The sequence below is a fragment of the Tiliqua scincoides genome, chromosome 1, assembly GCF_035046505.1.
Source record: "Tiliqua scincoides isolate rTilSci1 chromosome 1, rTilSci1.hap2, whole genome shotgun sequence".
Classification (NCBI taxonomy): domain Eukaryota; kingdom Metazoa; phylum Chordata; class Lepidosauria; order Squamata; family Scincidae; genus Tiliqua; species Tiliqua scincoides.
In genome coordinates, this window is record NC_089821.1 from 191159927 (window position 1) to 191181273 (window position 21347).

At 40.7% G+C, this 21347-nt stretch overlaps 1 protein-coding gene across 2 annotated transcripts in view; it reads left to right on the forward strand.

Annotated features, from left to right (window-relative positions):
• GRIK2 (glutamate ionotropic receptor kainate type subunit 2) overlaps positions 1–21347 on the forward strand; it is a 326420-nt gene that overhangs the window by 111075 nt on the left and 193998 nt on the right. For both annotated transcript variants that reach the window (XM_066612979.1, XM_066612971.1), the window contains exon 9: positions 11271–11477. In XM_066612979.1, coding sequence (XP_066469076.1) covers positions 11271–11477 — 207 coding nt within the window. The remainder of the gene's footprint in view (positions 1–11270; positions 11478–21347) is intronic.

Below are 21347 nucleotides of genomic sequence, written 5' to 3' on the forward strand. Positions count from 1 at the left end.
AATGTATATAGGATTGCAGCCCTAGTCTTATTTTTTTTGAATGCTTCTTAGACTTGATATTTAGTTGTCCTTTGCAGGGGGTGGTGTGGGAACTCTGTTTCTCTCCCATTTCTTGCAACATGGGTAGTTCTATGTCGAAAGGGCAGGGCAACAGCAATTACACCAGTGATGCAGCTGCCTGCTTCAGGCAAGTGGTTTCTTACGCAGTTTGGATACATGAATCTCCCATTCTTTGAGTCTCTTATTATTATTATATTTTACCTCCAATTAGTCTCACTGGTGCTGTTGCTACAGTATTTTCATACAAAGTCTTTCCTGACTAGGGAGCTTGGATTGTCCAAGAGAACTCTTATTAAAGTGAAGGGGCCTGTTAAGCTGAGGGGAGTGAGGGGGGAAATTCTAGAGAGACCTCCTGCCAAAGATTTTGGGATAGCTGGATTTCTCCTTCCCCTGGTTGCTCCTTTCTTCCTGCCCATACCATCTTGCTCGGTTGTCTTTTTTCCCACAGTTTGTCGACTTTTCCCCTATGACCAGTCTGGGTCTTTGTCTCCTAATCCCTTTGTAGTACCATTTCTCTCCCTCTTCCTTGTACTTTCTGCTACCTGGACACCTTTGATTCTTTGGCTCTCCCTTGCCATGTTTTCTCTTCCATCTTCCCCTCCTCCACTCAAATTCTCCCTCTCATCTTAGCCTCTCCCTCCACCCTTCCACCCAGCTGTCTATAATGTCTCTGCCAGGGCCTCTGAGAGGAATTTTATCAGGGCGTACAAAGTTTCTTTTGGGCCCCTTCCCAAAGAGGGAAGGGGTGAAACAGAGTGGGGGATGGCAATGGGGGTGGGCAGAATGGGGGCAAAACAGGCAGGGGGGAAGTGGCAGCAGCCAGAATAGTCTTTGGGGCCCAGGTCTGCCAGTCTTTCCAATGCAGAACTCAGGTCTACATCCCTGCCTGGTGTTGGCGACTAGATACAGTAATACGGGAAACCAAACTCACTCCGAAGTTTCTCTAAAATCTTTCAAATATAGAAAATCGTTGCAGGAGATTAGTATCATTGTATTTAGGTTCACACTAGTCTAGAAAATATCCCATATACACCAAAACTAACTTCTGCAGCAGTTGCAGTCCCGCAACTGTGTTGCTGAGCTCCTCTACACTCGTTCATGTTTAGTGGATCCACAAGCCAAAAAGCTAATGTAGCAGGTCCGTTTCCTCCCAAATGTGACACTGTTAAGAAATATATGCATTACTGGGCCTGGTGTATATGGCTTGTGGCAGTAGTCGCTGCCATGTGCCCATGGTAATGCCCTCAGCATTCTGCGTAAGCTGTGAATCTGGATGAGACTGCATAATGTAAGATCCTAGGAAATTTCTGGGCCCCCTCCTTTGACTCCTGGGCCCCCTTTCTGACCCTGGGCCCGGATACAAATTACCTCCTTTACCCCCCTCTCGTAGGCCTTGGTCCCTGGCCTCTCCCAGTTCCACCCCCTCTCAATTAGCTTCCTGGGCCATCTGCTTCCGACTGTAGCCCACTCTGAGGCTCCCAGGGCTGATAAAATTTCTTGAGCATCTCAGAACACCCAGTCGGCCAAGCCTCACCTGTGTGGGCCATGTGATACTGCTGGCAGTGCCAGAATCTCACAGGTGGCAAAGCAATATATTACTACTTAGAGTAAATCTAAATGCAGGATAAATATAAAGAATTCTGATGTTGAAGTATTCTACAAGAGACTGTTGCACCCAAATACTTTGCTTCTTTTTTCTCTTTTTTAAAAATTATATTACAAATACAAGCAAAGCTATCTACACACTGAAAAATATATTTTCAACACAGAAAAAATAAAAAAAAAATAAGTTAAATCCCCTATCTACTCATCAAATCCATAGATTTTGGTCCATTATATCAAACTGCATTCCTTTATTCTACTACAAAATCATACAAAAAAACAATTATCAGAATTTAAACAGTCTAGACCAGTGATTTTCAGTCTTTTTCATCTCACGGCACACTGACAAGGCACTAAAATGGTCAAGGCACACCACCAGGTTTTTGACAATTGACAAGGCACACCATGCTGCCAGTGGGGGCTCACATCTCCCATTGGCCCTATTAATAAATGACCTTCCCCAAAATTCATGTGGCACACCTGAGGACCACTCGCGGCACACCAGTGTGCCACGGCACAGTGGTTGAAAATGGCTGGTATAGACTAACAAAAAATTGCATTATCCACACAAGAAGAAAAATGAGAAACGTGAAAACTAACTCCTCTATCTACTCATCAAATCTGTAGGTTATTTATCCCATTTTCCCCTCGGTGAGCAGTAAGTCCATGAATGGTTTCCAGTTATCCATAAAAGATTTTACTGACTTGTCTTTAATAACAATTGTAAGTTTATCCATTATCCATCAGAACCTCTTCCTCCTGACACTGATCCTGTTGCATATCTTCTTATCCTCTCTCTTGTCCTCCTAAATCCTCCTGTTTTTTAAATTTCTGCATAAAGTCTCTTGCCTTTTGAACTGCATCCAGCCAGTAGATTTTTTGTTGTCTATAAACCTGGTCAACTTCTGAACCAATGATTTGTTCACTGTTTGTAAATACCAAGCTAGGACCTGTACCATTCGTTGTCTCAAATCTTCTCCACAATTCTTTGGTGAGGCACTTAATCTCAATGTTTTTTCTTTGTTTGCTTGTTCCATCAGAGGTATCTTATCCAATGTTTTCTCTTGTTCTGAACTCAGGACTTTCATTCTACAATCGGTGATATTGACCCTGTTCTGGATCTCCTGTGTCTCTTGTTTAATATGTTTGACAGATTCTTCCAGCTGAGCCATATCTTGTCTCAATTCGAATTTCAGGTCTTTAAGCTCTTGTTCAACTGAGTCTATTTATTTTTAATTCAGTTTTATCCTAAAACTGCTGAAACAGGCATTCCAGAAATTCCTCATTAAGTTTTCTCTTCAGAGTCTGTGTTGGTAATCTTGACTGTTTCGTTTGTTCTTTTGCTTGCTCCACATTATTGGCTCTTCGTTCCAGTTTTCACCAACAGATGTCACTTCTAATTCAAACAATTCAAGAACTCTATGGTTAAACACTCTATGGTTCTGAAATAAAATTCTTCCATTCTATAGTTCATATACTCAAAATTTTGTAAGCGATGACGTATCATATAAAAGTAAAATATAAACAGCCTAGATATCGTAATCGTTAGCCAATAACTCATTAATCAGTAGAAAAAACATCCTAATAAAACACTTGGAGACCATTCAGCTGTTAAAATTTTTTGAAACTCATCTCCTCATCACCACGCCTGCTGCACACGTTCTCAACATTCCATTTCTTCCTACCAATAAGAGTTTCATCTCATTAAAATTGTTTTAAGATCCTTTAATTAGCAGTCTTATCTTGAATATTCAAACAACTTCTATAAATCACAATATTTCTCCGCAACTTGCCAAAGTGAAAGTAATAAATTTCAGGGAACGTTCAGGCTTTGTTCCACCACTGAAGACCCGAGCTAGATGTCTGTGCTTCTCTTCCGTCGCTCAAACTAAAGAGTTCTCCAGCCTTCGCCAGAGATACCCCCCCCCCAAAAGGAGCAACCTCCGAAGAGTTGTAGGTAATCTCATGTTATCCCTTTGATCCAGGGAAGTCCTCGGCTGTCAACAGCAGCCGGGTTTAAGTCTCCTGGTGCTTTCCCAAGCAGGAAAGTTCCGCCATATTAACTCCCTCCCCCCAAATACTTTGTTTCACCGCAATACATAGGGTTGTGTCATAACTGTTCGTGCAGAAGCATTCCCTATGAGTGTGTGTGTGTGTTTGTAGGTTTCTGAATATTGTTTGTTATTCCCGCATTTACATTCTGAAGTGATTGTACTTTCATCTAATTTGCATAATTGAGGCAGAATGTTATAGATTCTGTATCAAAACGGATTATATTGATTCTCTTGTCTGAATTGTTGTGTCATTCAGATGACACAATTGTATTAAGTGTTTGTTGCTGCAGGTAGACCATTACTTGAGTTTAATAAAGGTTGCAGTCTTACTTGAAAGAAACATCCCCTGAAATCTGTGGAACTTGCTTCCAACAACTTGTGTTTAGGATGTAGGTTAAAAATGTATTGTTTCAACAATGAAGAGTATTGAATCACTTTAAAGGTTAGGACATTTTTTGCGGCATAAACTTTTGCAGACTACAGCCTACTTTATTTGATGGTTAGTTCAAGCCCTAAAGTTTGTATTATCATTATCATGGCTGTCAGCAAGTTATTTTTTTTATTTGCTAAGCTATCTTCAAAAAGCAAGTTTTGAGTTTGAGTTTGGTGCTGTATTCTATGTCTAGAACAGGGACCTCCAAACACTGGCCCAGGGGCTGGATCAGGAGTTCCATGATGCCTACTATGTCCCAGGATTACCAGTCCAGCTGTGGCAGTGGGGAAGGTTTTTCATTCCGTCCCATAGCCTACTTTATTTGCAGAAACTCGTGTTGGGCAGCCAGTTCTGCCAGGAAATCAAGGTGCAGAACCTTCAGTGGCGACAGGCAGTAGATGCAGCTGCCTGGTGTAAGTTTCTGCAAAAATTGGCTGAGAAAACTGGATGCTCTGGCATGGAATGGAAAGCCTTTGCCACCCCTGTGCTGTGCCTGGATGGGTAATCCTGTGACACAGCGGGCTGCAGTTTGGAGATTGCTGGTCTAGAATAAGTTTCTCAATGAAAACTGAAGAAACCAAAATTAAGTGTATTCAAGAGAACAACCTACTCTTGGGTAGAATCCTCCATGTGTATTCTGTGACCAAAGTAATCAATATGATGGAGAACTGTAGGGTTTTAATTGCTTGTCTGCATCTACTATTTCTGCTTGAGCCAGTTTCAGCAGAGTTCTGTCCAACAATAATGTATCCCCTGAAGGGTGGCATTCCAATGTTGGCATCCTTCAGTCTCGGAAGACTATGGTATCACACTCTGAATGGTGGTTCTGGAACAGAGTGTCCTCTCCAGTGTGCAAAGCCTGGGTAAAGTAGGTATGGAGGATAGGCTGTTATCCATGCAGCAAATCCCCACTCTCCACGTCGCTGAAATGGTCCAACAGAAAGGCAGAGGCCAATACGGTTGGTTCCAGTGGCGTTGCAGGAGTTGCCAGAACGTGACTGTGTTCAGCCATGAACTGCCTCAGGGACTCCGGCTCCAGATTTTGCCTCGAGGTTGACTCCTGAAGCCTTTTCCATAACTGGATGTAGCCACAAGGCAGTGGAGGTTTGGGATCAGAGTTTTCCTTCTCTCAGATGAGCTGCCTTCCCAGGCTGACGAGTCTCATCTACCCGGTGGCTGTTTAGTCGCCTCTTACAACAAGTACAGCCAAACTGAGGGCCTGTTCTTATCCCCAGCCCCCAGGGGATAAGCCCAACCAATGACGAGGACAGGAATCATATGGAATATCTTACAGCTGGCTTGACAAATGCTTATGAATAGAGATCCATCTGTAGCTCACATTATATGCCAAGCTGTTTGCTAGATACTGCATTGATTGGTAGAGTATGCTGAGAAAGGGATCTGGAATAAGAAAGGGAGTTAAGTAATAAGATAAGCATCAGGTCATGTCATTAGACCCTATTATAATGGAGTTCCTTCTTTAAATTGTATAAACAAGAAGCCTGAAAACATTGGGGGGGGGGCGGCGAATGGGAATTTATGGGTTATCCACAACCCTTGCACTGATGAACTGTTTAGTCACACCTCCAGCTGTTTTGCATTGAGTTGTAGGGACAAGCACTGAACTGAGAGAGTTTCTCCCTGAACTCTAATCCTCAGTCAGCCCAGTAAACCTGCACAAGATTGCACTCTGAAGTGGCAGGGCTACCAATAACAAAGGGAAAGCTGCAGCAAACAATTCCTTCTTTAGTTCTTTATCCAGAGCAGCACTGATACTGCCTGATATGGCGAAACATCAACTTGGACTTCTGCCAGTGACTTCATTGGTGTGGGTCCAGACAGACCCATTACACAGGCTGGGACATACCCTGGCACAAGGAAACAAATGTCTCCTTACCCCAAGACTTTCTGCCTGCTAAATTCCCATGTAGGATGCAGCACAAGCTGCGTTAGTGCCGCTGCATCAGTGTGGGGAATTTTTGCTGGATTTGGGTGTGAATCTTTGTGTTCAAGGCTTTAAGTCATGTCTGTACAACTTCTGGCATGCCAACAGGCTTTCCTGGATCGTACCAATTTTTTTGACACATTTTTATATGGATTCTGGCCTGATTTGGATACTGAACTGGCCTTGGATGCCCTTGGAAATGGCCTGTGACATTAGACTGTCCTTGTTGATTCTCCTAAACCTCTCAATGGCTTTCAATCCTATTGATGGGGGTTTCTTTGAAGTGGCAGTCTGACTGTGGGTACTGATCTATAGTGGCTATGCTGTACCTGGCAGAATTTTTTAAAGGTGGTCCTGGAGCTCAGCACTGTGGTAGATATGCTATGGTGTCAGAAAAGGTTCTGTATCACCCTGCAAGCTTTTTAATGTTTACATGAAACCGCACGGAAAGAACATCAAAGGTTCAGGAGTTGTGTGCCGTCAATTTGGTGATGACACCCTTACATCAAATCCGGGTAAAGTGAAGGTTATTTTGAACAGGTGTTTGGAGTCAGTAATAGACTAGATCAGGGGTGTCCAAACTTTTTGGCAGGAGGGTCACATCACCTCTGACACTGTGTCGGAGGCCAGGGAAAAAATAATTTACATTTTTAATTTGAATAAATTTACATAAATATGCATAAATGAATATATTCAAGATGGAACTTATATAAATGAATGAAGATCTTGCAGTAGCTCAAGGCCTATAAAGGTCCTTGCATAAAGCAAGGCCAACCTTTCCTTCACTGCCACTGCTGTATCACAGACATGAAACAGCAAGCAGAAGAGGGAACCCACAGCTCATGTGAGAAGTTGAACAGTTGTCTTCATGCTGAGAGCAATTGTGTTGGGCCAGAGTGGGCTCTAGCAAGTCTCCAGAGGATCAGAGGCTCATTGACTGGGGCTCCCCATGGGCTGGATTGGGGGTCCCTGAGGACCGCAAATGGCCCATGGGCCAGGGTTTGAGCACCCCTGGGCTAGATGAACTGAGGCTTGATCCAGTTGAGATGGAGATGTTGATGAATTATTTATCAAATTAATTGGAAGTAGTACTCAACTTGTCAAGGATTGCTAGTACCCCACACATTAATGATCGGGCTCAAAGTCTGGAGATACTGTTTGATCCAACTTTGCTGCTCAATACTTAAGTGGCATCAGAATCTCCTCTTCCAATGCCTGATGGTGCACTCCTCCTTTTCTGGAGGAGTCACCTGATATTTATCCATGTTGTGGTAATATCCAGACTAGACTATTGTAATGTGTTATACAAGGGGCTGCCCTTGACAAATGTCAGAAACTTAGTTGGAACAAAATGCAGATGTCACTTGTCTGGAACTGAGCACTGTAAGCATTAAAGAGCTTCTCCATCAACCAATCTGTTTCTAGACTAAATTTTTAAAATTTTTAAAATTAAAAAGGCCTTTGAAGATCTAAATGGCCTGGGATGAGGTATCTTTCATTCATATTAAGCTTTCATTCACATGAAGCTATGTGGTAGCTTGCAGGCTCTTTTTCAAGTTCCCAGCCTTCTGAGCTTACCAGAGAAATGGTGGTCTTAGGCTACAATTACATGTGTGCTTAACTGGGAATAAGTCCCATTGAACTCAGTAGGACTTGTTTCTGAGTAGATACACATAGGCTTGCACAGTTAGTGACTGTGATCAAACTGTAGAAATTCTTCCCTTATGATGTCTATCTAGTGCCTTCGCTATATTTTTGGTTCCAGGCACAGTCTGTTCTGTTCTCTTCAATTTTTAATAGAGTGTGATTTTATGGTTTTTATGGTTTCTGAACCTCCCCCTTCCCGTTAAAATTGGATTCTCATTTTGAAGTTTTGTGAGGGTTTTGTGTATGCATTTTTAAAAAAATCTTCCACAATTTTATTCATCTTGATTTGGTTGTTTCCAATATTAATTATCAGTTGTTTTAGGTTTACAAGGAAACTCGCTGTGGCTCTTTTTGTTTGTTTGTTTTGCTATCTGCTTGGGACTAGATAAAGAATTGCCAAGCACTGGGCAGAACTGTAGAAACTGTACAACCCCTGTTAATTGGGTAAGAGGCACTTTTTCAAGTGGGTGCTCCTTTTTTTAGCAGGGGGAAAGTAATTGGCCCACCTCACCCAAGCACTGTCTGTTCTAGTGGCTGTCTGCTGGTATTCATTTGCATCTTTTTAGATTGTGAGCCCTTTTGGGACAGGGAGCCATTTAGTTATTTGATTTTTCTCTGTAAACCGCTTTGTGAACTTTTAGTTGAAAAACAGTATATAAATACTGTTATTATTATTATTATTATTATTAATAATAATAATAATAATAATAATAATAATAATAATAATAATAATAACTGAACTCTACTGAGTTTGATAGCAAGTTGCCCAGACCTATTTATATGTCCCAGGCTAATTATTAGGAAGCGGTATTACTTGTTTCCAGTGTAGAGTCTGCCCTTCACCAGCACTTGCTGTTTAGCACCTCCTTTGCACCTGAAGGCCAAGCTGAGGAGCAATAGGGAAGAATAGACATCTGTCATTGGCACAGTGCTAGCTGGAATACACAGCTTCTGTGCAGTCAACTGTCCCTTTCTGCATGAAGCTTTTGAGCAGTTTTATAGATTTAAGCCTTTTTCTATTTTTTTAAATACACTGTGTATTTAAAAATTACACTGAGGTCAAAGATTGTTATAATCAGTACTGTAGGAGGTTTTTCTGTTCTGGGACATGCCAATAAATAGAAACATTTCACATTGGCAGGGGGTAAAAAAAAAAAACTTCATTTAGAGTTTTCATATGTAAAATTGTCTGAAACAAATCAAAACTGAGTTGAAAGCTATCAAATATTGTTCCCGTTGTTAGGGCTTCAGTTTTTCACCTGTGCGTTCTCTCACCTTGTTATGAGGCAAACATTACTGTACACAGCTGTACAGAATGTCTTCAGGTTTAAACCTTGGGGTGTAACCTATAAAGAGGTAAAATTGTTGATTTGAAGCATTCTCAGTTCTGTCTTTAGCTTTTGACATGACTGAATGCTTTGGAAATTATTCTGGGGTAGGTTTTGTATCCCTAATCATTTTTTCAAGACAGTTGGTCAGCCATACACTTGTGAGTGAGCTGTTTTTGGATTGCTTTTGGTCTCTGTGTGACTCCACTGGGATACAAAGTCAATATGGAGTGACATGACTTGGAGTTCTAAATAATTTGTCTTTTTCTCCGGCTCTGGAGGGTATTTGTGTTTGAAGCATTCTGGCTAAGTATATTACTGGCTCTTAAAACATATCATCTTTGCCTCAGAGCACCACACATTATGCTGTATTGGGCTATATACTGTCTTTCAGTGATCTTGACATCTTTGCTGTACTGTAGGAATTTGCTTCTTATGAATTCTTTTCTGCCTGTTGACTTTTATTTTTCATGGCTTTTGTTTACACAAAGCAAAGAACTCTATTGGTTGTGCAAGGAGTGTCACTGAAAGTTACTGACCAGAGAAGCAAGAAGGATTAATAAGTACAACAGTACTGAGGACACTTATTTGAGTAATTTTCAGGCTGGGACCCCAGGGAGGAGATCAAGAACTACATGTGTGTACAGGAGGCATGCTTGGACAATCTGGTGATTACAATGGCCAACATGCTGGTACAGTCTGCTTTTCACAGCAGTAGAGGTTCAGTTGTATGAGGGTAGGAAGGGAAAAGGGCTCCACTGAGCCCTTGCTGATTACATGCTGTGAACACATAGTAAGAAACTGGATATTTCAGAATCAAATCTATAGCTCTGGGGTTCCATCTGTCCACCAGTTGCCAAGCAGAGGCAAGTGGTATATAGTGGCTTTGACAGTGGGGCTTGTTAGTGGCCATTTGTGAAATGGGGTTTACTGTTTGTTGTTCCTTTCTTGTAGTGTCTGATCTGCAAAACTAGTTACTAATCAAACCTATCTCTTAGAAACAAAGTTATATTCATTGCACAAAAGCATCACATTTAATGACGAGAGTCTGTAAACCTAAATGGAAATCTTGTATTTGTTTTAGACTTGTATTTTTATCAAGTAATGTAATGATTGGCCAGTATTGGTTGTGTTGGTTGGTTTGTCCACTTAATGGGTTAGAATAGTCTTTGACTTCAGAAACAAATGTTACATATGATTATTATTTTTATTTACCCAGCAGTCACTATGGGAAATTTGATGTGTGCTGCTTGAAGTACTGAATTAACATGTGACTTCTAATTTAATATATCTATTGGCTGGTTGTGAAAATTGTGACAAATTGATGGAGCAGAGCAGAAGATGCTTGTATGTGAAGCTAAGACTCTTTCTAATTATACTGAAATAATTTTTAAAGTATTTGGGAATTTGAGTTGGCATTTTCAACCTCAATGAATGCTTTATGTGTATTTAGCAGACAGCTGATGATCACTTATAACCTGATTCATATATTGTGAAAAAATATAAATTAGATAATAAAATGTGTTGGACATAATGCAGCAAAGTGTGTTATGGCTAAAGGTGTTTGTTTCCAGTAAGTAGGATAGGATTACAGCCTAAGGGCCCAATCCTAGTCAACTTTCCAGTGCTGGTGCAGCTGCAACCTAGCCCCAAGGCAAGGGAACAAACATTCCCTTACCTTGAGGGGGCCTCAGTAACTACCCTCCCACCACAAGATGCAGCACTCACCCCATTGGCATGGCTGCACCAGGATTGAAAAGTTGGAAAGGATGGGGCCTTAAGTCTTACTGAACACAATGGACTAACTTCTGAGTAAAATAGATTACACCATTTTCAAACACCTCTAGTTATGGCTGAATTCTGTCCAATGGAAAGGAATGGAAATTAGTCATGAGATGATCAGCTTTTGCGGAATTGTACTGAATGCTGTGATTATGATCTCCACAGGTTTTTTAAACATTATATGATTGCTATTGAAAAAAAATCCATTTTGTTTCCATTACCAAGTAATCATATTGTCAAATTGCTGTCATTTTTAACAAGTTAATGGTGTTTGCCAAACCATGCAATTACTGTTGATAAGTAATTGATTAAAGAATCTTTTCAGATGAAACAACAATTGTTATAATCAATCATTTAAAAAAAAATTCTGAATGTTTCCAAAGTGTTCTCTCTTTTCTCTTAATACTCTATTTTTCCAGGAAGAGCCATATGTGATGTTCAAAAAGTCTGATAAGCCTTTGTATGGGAATGATAGATTTGAAGGATATTGCATTGACCTCCTCAGGGAGCTATCAATCTTCCTCGGATTTACCTATGAGATTAGGCTAGTAGAAGATGGAAAATATGGAGCCCGGGATGATGCCAGTGGACAATGGAATGGCATGGTTCGTGAATTAATTGATCATGTAAGTTGCCTTTTGGAATCTCATCTTCAGCAACTAAAACATTACTTTGTTTCTGTAGGACTTGAGCAGGAGATTTCTGGAAGTTCCACTGAAGACGGTCACATTAGTAGTGTTAAATAGTACTGTTCTACTCGGTTGTGACAGAATGTTGACCATAAATTAAGGATATCTCCCTTATTGTATGGCCAATATTATGCTCAGCCATGAAGTTTCTTGCACCACCTCTCAGTCTAGCCTACCTACCAATAGTTTTGCTGAAAGCTAATTTCCCTGGATGTAAACTAGCCTATTTAAAACAAATGGTCACTTGGTAAAACTGCTCTTAAGTTGTATCACTTCAGATGGCATGGTAGAGATGCATTTTGTTCCAAATCCATGCACATAGAAAAACAATTTCACAAAGAGAAACTGTCACCTGACGTGTATGTTAGTTTGGCAGTAGGATTTTATAAAGAGGAAAGTTCACTTCTGCAATTCTCTGACCTACAATCCAGAAATGTGATAGGCAGTTTGGTGTGTAGAGTAAACCTTGTGGCCCAATTCTATGCAGGGTGTACGGCAGTGGATCTTGTGATTTTCTGCCGTAAGTCCAGGTTTGGCACCAAAAAAGCCACATGACTGTCGTATGCTTTGGGGCCACCAGTGCAAATGGCTATAGGCCACACTTGTGAACCAGAAGCTTTTCTCAACCACATGTAAGGAGCGTGTAAGGTGGGAGCAGGGTTGGTTTGGGAGGATGATGGTGGGGACTGGGCCAAGCCAGGGTGGGAGGGGAGGATTTTAGCAGCAGTGGCACATGCCAAAGTCATACCCCTTTTTCCCAGCCCAACATGGCACCTGAGCGTCCTCAGACTTATGCTGCTAAATACCTGGCGTAGGTCTGAGGAGACCCAATTAGAGGCCAAGTGGCTTATGGAGAAATAAATAACAAGATTTTTACTTGCCTATTCTGTACTGTCCAGTTGTCGCCCCTCTCCCCCCCCCCCCAAAAGCATGAAGCACCTACTCCATCAGCACCTCTGTATCGTGCAGGCTGGTGGGGGTTTGGATTGGGCTGTTAGTTTCGTAAGTCATTGAAACTCCATATAATGTGCTTTGGTTTATGTAATAAAAAATGATACATGCAATTAAGCAAACGTGGGGGGAGTGTCACCCTAGTGTGGGATAAATCATTAGTGTGTTCTTATATGCTTGCCCTCAGTTTACTAGCAAGAGCATTTTATTTTGCGTTTCATATGACCTTTAAGACCCTTTGATGGGATGTTGTCAAGTTCAAGTACTAGGATGCCGATGGTATGCAGATGGAAGCTCAGGAACAACCAAAGCTCTCCTTGTGATCCAATACTTACTGTAATGTACCAGGGAAATCCATACATAACCTTTTAAAAATATTTGAACTTATATTCCATTAGCATCTACTGAGAAACAACCTGGTCTCTTTCATTTAAAATATCAACTAGGAATTCTTAGTCAGTAAGACAGAAATATCAATGAATCCTGAAGCAGCAGGGTAATTCAATGCGAGTCAAAACAGATATCATTACTAGCAATTGTTTATAATTGAGTAAGTCAGGCATCCCTTCACATGATAGCTTTTAAAACATACTCTCTCAGTAGGTGGTGCCAATTGAATTTGGTCTCCTGGAAATGGAGTTTAATCTCTTTGAAAATTATGCAGTTGTCTCCAGTTTCTTTCTGTTTTGTCAAATTTGCATTTATTTTGGCAAACCGCTCAATGGCAAGACATCTGATCAAAGCCACTTGTAATAAAACAAGTGTTCTGAGGGCTGCTGCCATATATTAAAATAAAAAAGCCTATTGTTCTGTCATTCAGGTTCATACTCTTGGAGTGTAAGTTTGGAGTGTCTTAAGGAAAAGCAGTTTATTATGATGACAGGACATCCACGTACTTCTAAGGCCTCTTTATATCTTTCAGACCTTTTCTGACTCATTTGAGCTCTTCCTTTTTCTTTGCTCAGTTCTGCCCTCCTTCAGACAGTTAAACATTCATGTATTCAAGTCCTTAAGAGATGTTAAAACAACAAGGGCCAAACTGTACAATATATCAAGCATGTTGTCTGGTTCCCCCCCCCCCCAATGGGTAAAACATAAAAAGCAGCTGCCAGGGAAGCGTTCAGGATCAGGACCATAGTTCATTAAATGGGGCTATTTACAGCAGAATTCTATGCTTGGATTATGCCAGCGTAGTGACTGCTGCACTGATCCACCAACACAGCGTTATCACTGGTGCAGGTCTAAGTTGACCTGTTGGGCTGGCTGGAACAAATGTCTCCTTATACCAAGGAGATGTCCCACCTGCTAAATTCTCCTGTGGGATGCAGTGGAAGTCATTCTGGCATGGGGGCCAGCAAGTCGGCACAGCATTGGCATGGAGGAACTTAGGTAGGATTGAGTTGTTAATTTTTACCCACCTTTCTCCCCACAATGGGGTGCTCAAGGTGGCTTACAAAAATAAAATACAATATTATTGGTGCAATAAAGTGGTAATTAAAAGATCAAAAGGTATAGCATAAAATACAACAACAGAAGAGGTAAAACAGCAATCAAAGCAGAATGTAATGGTACATTCTCAGCAAAGAAAACCCTGAGTCTGTAAAGCCCTTTATCTTTCAAAGTTTTAGAGCAGGTTATTTTAGCAGACTCAAAAAGCAATGAGTGTAGCAAAATGGGAATTGGTGATGGAGAGGATGTTTAATTTACTCCTCTCAAACCTGAAGCACAGTGTTTAGGAAATTATTCATTAGTGAAGGAATGTAAAAATGAAATATAGGATGAAAATAGTACTGTATTTCAGCAGCCATTGTTCCAGGAGATACATCTGTCACCAATGTAATTCAGACTCTATCTTTATTATTTAACCCTTTGTCTTTTGAAAGTTGTTTGTCAAATGGCTGTTCAAGAAAGTGTGTGTGTGTGTGTGTGTGTGTGTGTGTGTGTGTGTGTGTGTGTGTGTGAATTGTGACCCAAATCTGCTGAAACATAAATTATGCTCAGTCGCAACTATGGCACAAGGCTATTTTTCCTGTAGCTGTCAGTTCTCCATTCATGCTTTGGTCCCACTACTCTAGTTGAGCTTCTGCTGCCGTGTATCCTGTCATTCTTTTACCTGTGAGTATAAACCGAACTAATACAAACTGATGATCCTTGTAGTTAAACCACAGTGAAAGAACCTAAAATGTGGAAGAGAGGAAACCAGGGATGCTGAAAAGTCTATATAATATAGACTAGCTAGACTAGCTATATAATATAGCTAGCTGAAAGGCCTAGACTGTGCAACCAATTTCTCACATTGGTGAGCACTTGCACAAATAATCCCTTTGATTTATATCTAGCCCTGAAGTGGTTGCTTTAAGTCAAGGGGTTGATTAATGAAGATGGTTTCCCTATGTTTTTCCATTTACGTCACCTATGTACATATTCTGTGTATTCATTTGTTAAAAGAATACTTAAGAGTTGTACTATATGCAGCATCAGTTGCATTAGAATAAAATGCTACCCACAGAATAGAATAGTATTTGAATAGAGCGCTACCAACAGAAATGTTATCAAAATATGGGACCTTTCCTCCAGAGTTTGTGTGTTTGTGATTATTTGTTTCTTGTTTGTCACCTGTATGCTTGAATAGCTTGCTCAAGGAGGTGTTTTTGTAAAATGAAATGCTACGTGGCTCATTAAAATGCAAGTGGTGTTCAGATTCTGATTTTAGATGTTGTATTTTATCTTAGAGATAGGCACAACCTTCCCAGTCATTTCTGCAGCTATTTTTGTTGTGCTGGACACTTTTATTACATATTCAGGACACTGATTTGTGAAAACACACATAGAGATGATGCCAACTGTTTATCTAGAAGGACCAAGGGGTTAAGAAAAGAGATGCAAGATTCTGGGATGAGTGAGGGAAAGGCAAGGAAACTCTGGACATTGGGGAACAAAAGTGGAGATTCCAGCTGAGGCATGAGAACATGGCTAGGGCAGAATTCACAGTGGCCTAGAATAGCAACTATAAACTAGGAATGACTTCTTCAGTGGACCATATAGCACTTCACCTGCTTGCCGTGGATAAGCAAGGTGCTTCAAGAGGGAATTGACCACAGGACTTGGAGCCAATGCAGTGTCACTAGAGAGCATGGAGGGAAAAACCAGCCACTAAGCACATTCCCAATGGCTGCATGCAGGACAGGAATATAGGAACCCAGGCCAATCCATATCTGCTATGTCAGTTTTGGAGTTGAATTGCTGGTGCTGTTAGCAGCAAGTTTAGGATGCTCAGCAAGCTCACAGAAGCAAATGTGAGCAACACAGTGATGGAATCTAGTGGGTACAAGACTGAGGCTTGCCTGAGGTTTGAAGGGAAGAGAGGGAGGGGAAGGAAGGAGACAGAGAAAGAACAAAGAAGGTTCATAAGGGAAGAGTTGATCCTTAAGATACTAACAGCGCAGTCCTATACATGTCTACTTGGAAGTGAGTCCCATCATATTTAATGGGGCTTAGTACAAGGAAAGGAATTATAGGATTGCTTCCTAAGATCCATAGTGTTTTAATGGAAATGACAAACACTGTGAAATGTGCCCAAAACTAATTGGGAGCCTGTGAAGATTGAACTAAAGGGAAATAATTGGATCCCTGACAGAACACTTGGCAGCACTAGCATGTTAGTACACCTCTGGTTTTGGAATGTTCTTCAAAGGCAGCCCATGCAGAATGTACTTACAGTAGTTAAACCTGGTTGCAGCCATAGCCTTGGTGAGTGGCCGAATCTGTTTTCTCTAGAAAAAAAGAAGCAGCTGGAGCTGAACAAAAGGCCACAGCTTCCACCTGGTCATCAAGGAGAATACCCTGGCATCGTTAACAAGGCCCTTCAAAGGGAGTGCTGCCCTATCCCTAAGAGGCTGTACAACTAACCCCAGTACCTCTGATCTGTGTGGGTTAAATTTCCACTTTTTGGCCCACATCCAATCCACCTCAGGCAATTATTCAGGATCTCCACTGCTTCTCTAGATTCAGGTGAAAGTTTCAGGTAGAACTGGGTGTCATCTATACTGATAGCAAGGTAGCCCAACTCTCTGGATAATCTTCTCTGCTAGTTTCTGAAAATGTATAGAATGGGACACTAGAAGGAGCTCTGCAGGTGGTCCTGCACATTCTGGGACAACCTTAAGGTAGGTTTGCAATCAGCATAACACCATATCAGCACTGTGACTCAGTAGGGTATCCTAGATAGAGAAAGGGCTGTACTCAGTGGTAGAGCACTGTGGAAGTTCCTAGGTACAATCCCAGCAATCTTTAAATAGGCTGTGAAAGACCCTAAAGCGCCACTCCCAGTCAGCGTACACAGTGCTGACTTGCCTATGGACCAATGGTCACATTCAGTAAAAGGCAGCTTCATATATTTTTAGAAACTGTTGTGAAGCCCAGCAGAACCAACTAGGACTAGCTTCTGATGTCTAGTCCCTTGCGTAGATCCACCAGGGTAACCAAAACAAGTTTCAAAATCAGGACCAGGAACCATATTGACAGGGATTACTATCCAGGAGATGGGTTGCCAAATGTATGTCTCTAAAATGGCTGTGACTGTTACCTGTTTAGGCATGCAAAGGCCCTGATTTTTATAAGGACATAATAAGGTGAAAAATAAACTTGGTACAGCAGAATACGCTAGAAAAGAACATAGAAAACTAGATAGCTAGACTTGCTTATAACTGCAGTGAGAACTAGGCCTAACTCAATTTACCATTTACATTAAGCTCTCATGACACTCTCTGAACAAGATTGCAGTGGTTCTGCAAATCTTAATGAGACGCATCAGACACATAAAGGACAATAAGCAAGATACCATCAGAATCATACATACAGTCTGAGGCAGATATCCGGAATTTAGTTTAGTATTGGGGTATTTCTTTGTCCTTTGATTTATGCTTGATTTTGTATCTTTGTTTTTTGCCTATTCCTTTTTTGTTTTGTTTTTAAACATCACACTCTTTTAATTTTGCTCTTTCTTGATTGATGACTTAAGCCCTTTAAAGGCCATCTGTTCAGACTGCATTTTGTTTTTCTGGCATATATTATTTAGCATGTAAATAATCATCATTGTTTTTATGTTGGAACCATTTCTTTTCACTTGAATCAATTTTGTTAATCGTTATCAATTACACCTGATTAAACTTATTTGGCATATCTCCAGAACTACCGTAGCTTTACTAAAGCCACACTTAAAGATCCACAATATGTAATTGGATTTGGGCCACATAATTCACTTTTTCTAATTGTTCTTTCTTGATCTCTGTTTTACAATTAGGCATCAGTACCTATCTTGTTTTATCTGTTGGCATATGTGACATATTGTTTTGCTTTTGAGTCCTGGTTTAATGCTTTGTGATTGTTAGAGTGTCCTAATTTACCTGTCTTGCGTTATTATATCTTTTGCTCTTTTTTTCCCTCTGGCCATCCATAGGATAATTTATTGTGAAAATGTGTGATATTCCAATAAAGATAATTGTGACTTTTATAGTGTAATTGCTAAATCCGTGACACTCTACACTAATTACTCTGACCTATTTTCAGTGCAGCTTGCTATGCCAGATGAACACATCAAGCATGACTTTTGTACCCCAGTAACCAACTTTTTTTTTTTTGCCCCTTGTACTTAGAGTTTGCTTTGAACAAAGTCCAGCAACCCTTTTCAGTATTGACACATCTTTACAAAGTCCCTCGATTGTATATCTAGCCACTGTTTGTTTTTACTGTTTTCCAATGTTTTCTATCATTTTTATGTCTCAGTGTAAATGATAGTCTGTATGTATTTCTTAGCCAAAATTAGGATCTCATATATGATGAAGTAAAAAAAAAAAAAAATTCTATCAATTTGTATGACTATCTTTCATGAAAAAAATTATTAGCTTTTTAAATCCTGGATCAAAACAAGGTGATCTAATCTAAGTCTGTAGCTTTGAAGTATATGCCTACATTTTTAACTGTGATCCTAAAGACTTTTAAAACTAAATTAGGCAACCTGCATACTTTTTTTCTGCAGCATCATTAGCTTCAGTGTGGCTACATTAAAGTAAATGGTTTGAAGAATTCAGCTGAAGGTCTAGAGCAGTCATATATGTGAAACATTATTTTCCTTATGCCTTCCATACAATGGATAGTGAGTTCCAGATGGTAAGAGATGTAATGAAATGATTTTTGTTAGTCATATATTAATATTCAAGAGGAAGAATGAGAACTACCCACTTATTGCAGATTATTTGAATATGTATCCATCTTATCAGTTGATCTTGTGCTACCCTGTCTCTTAAGTATCCCTGGAAGTAATGGACATGTCTGGTTAATTTTTATAGCTGGGCTTGCTCACACAATCAGATTCTTCTGTTGTACATATACTAAGGCTGAAGTTTCACCTTAAATCTTTCAGAGAGGAGGAGAGACAGGAGGAGTCAAAATGGACTTACTGCCCAATCTTATGGGAATCTGTTATACCTGTTGCAAATGCGACAACACCAGCGAACTCAGACTGGCTGTGGGCGCAAATGGCGAGCAGCCAGGTCCAGGTAGAGATGGAGACTGGACATCTGCTTCAGATGGCAAGATTGTACAGGGCTCAAGGGAGGGGCAGGGGGTGGCTGGAACAGGGAGGTGATGGGTGGGGTGGAGAGTGAATTGAACTTGGGAAGAGGGATGGGTTCAGCTGCAGTGGCACCTGCCAAATTCTAACCCCCTTTCCAGACCCGATGTATCTTCACCAGTCAGACTTGTGCCAGCAATGCAGCTAGCACAGGTCCAGGTTGACCCATGGTGGCAGTGGAAAACAAATGCCCCTTTTTCTCTGGAGTCCAAAACTCCCCTGTGGAATACAGCGGACACTACATTGGTGCCCCTGCATTGCCATGCTGGGAGATAGGTTGGATGGGGCTGTTAATTTGTAGGGATTGTCCTCCTGTCTTTTTTGCAGAAGCCCCCCCCCCCTCCCGCACAGATGAAGCATTCTAGGAGAAAAAAAGTTAGCTTCTGAAGAAACGGCTGCACTGAGAACCCTTTCACCTCCCCCAGTGAGTGTCCACCTGCCCCCTCCCTCCATTTTCAACCCTTTTTAGATAGAGGTAGGAATGGAAGGCCACTTCAGTTCAGTCCTATGACTAAATGAATGAAGGCTACTGTGAACTAGATTCTGTATGCAGGAAACCATAAACCCATTTCTGTGACTGCAGCTGTCATTTTCCCAGTAATGAAACAGATGATGCATCAAACAGATGATGCAGCTTCCCACAGGTATAGCCAAGTTCACTGTGGGTGGGGGTTACATAGTGGAATGTGACGGTGTGCACAGCGCTATAGGCAATACACACCAATGAGCGTATCCTTGTGTTTTCTGTAAAAAACATATAAACTATTTCTTGTGCATATTTATTTCATGTATTTGTTTATGCAAGGCACCTATTGAAATGATTGCAGTGCAATGAGAACATTGAGACAGTCCTGGGTCAACCTCTCAGAATTGCTCAGGAAGCAGAAAAGGCACAGTTTTTATATTTTGATCTTTATATTTCTGTTCAACGCTTTGTGCAAAGTGAGTTCACAGATATGATGACCTCATAGAGGTCATTTTCTGCTCCTATTGTGTCTATCTTAAGACATTTCTAAAGTATTAGTTTACATTTCTTCGTATGTTTCAGAGGTGACACTATCCTCTTGTACAGTCTTACTAGAAGCACTCTTCTAATGACTATGTAATAGTCAGCCGCTGGAAACCCATTTGTCTGCTTACATCTTTATGTAAAGCAGAAATAAAACTCCAGGGCTGTAATTTATTTTTGTACAGAAAATGGCACAGCAAAATGGGAGAGAAAACTACTTAGAATGTATTTTGCTGAAGTTTACAACTTTTGCTTCTTTTTTATTACATGCACTGATGTTCAGTTAAGCTATGGTAGATTTACAACATCAGCAGTTATATGAGGCAATACATGCTAACGATGTTGCAAGCCAAAAATAACACATTTGTATTAGTCTTTGCTTGAATCATTCAGCTCATTTTGAATAACTACATAATAAAAAATACATTGCACTTCTTTCCCATACATAACTGGGCAACTCAGTCCTAAACTGCTTGCCCTTCCTGCAGTACAGCAGTGCTGAGACAGCCACTGCTGTATCCTACGGGGCCAAAGAGGCAGCCAGAGCTCTCCTTGGGGTAAGGGAACATTATGAGGATCAGGCAGCCTAATCTTGATATATTTGTTGCCCATATACACATGCTTTCTGTAGTGGTGTTTATTCAGTGTATCTGTAGTTAAGTCTGCAGCTAAATTGCCATCCAGATATATTAAGCTTGTTTTGTGTTGCATTATTGTTTTAAAAAGCCTTATGGTTGGGAGGGCAGAGCTTTGAACATGTAGTTTTTGACTACTGAAAGCTCAAGAATCAAAATGTGCCAAATAGGTTTCCTTGGGCTTTGCATAGTTCTCAGTTTCTCTTCTGTGGTTTCTGATTCCCTGTTTTCGTGATTCGATTCCTGGATAGCTGACTTCTGATGCCCTTCCTCTTTATCTCTTTGTTATTGAAGTTCTTATTAACATATTCAAGTTTATTTTTATACCTGAACTTCAAAATTGCAGCAGTTTGTGCACATCACTAAAACCATACTGGATGCAAAACATGAAAACAGGTGGAGAGTTAATGAAAAGGCTCTATGTGTGTGGGGGGGTGGGGGTAAAATCAAAACAGTATATTCAGTAGCATTCCCAGAGGGAGGCACAGCACTAGATTTTTAAGGTGCCTCAACATGCTCTGTAAGCAGCCAATCCCTCTAGCCTTCAGAGCCATTCCAGGTGGCAAGAGCAAAGTGGAATA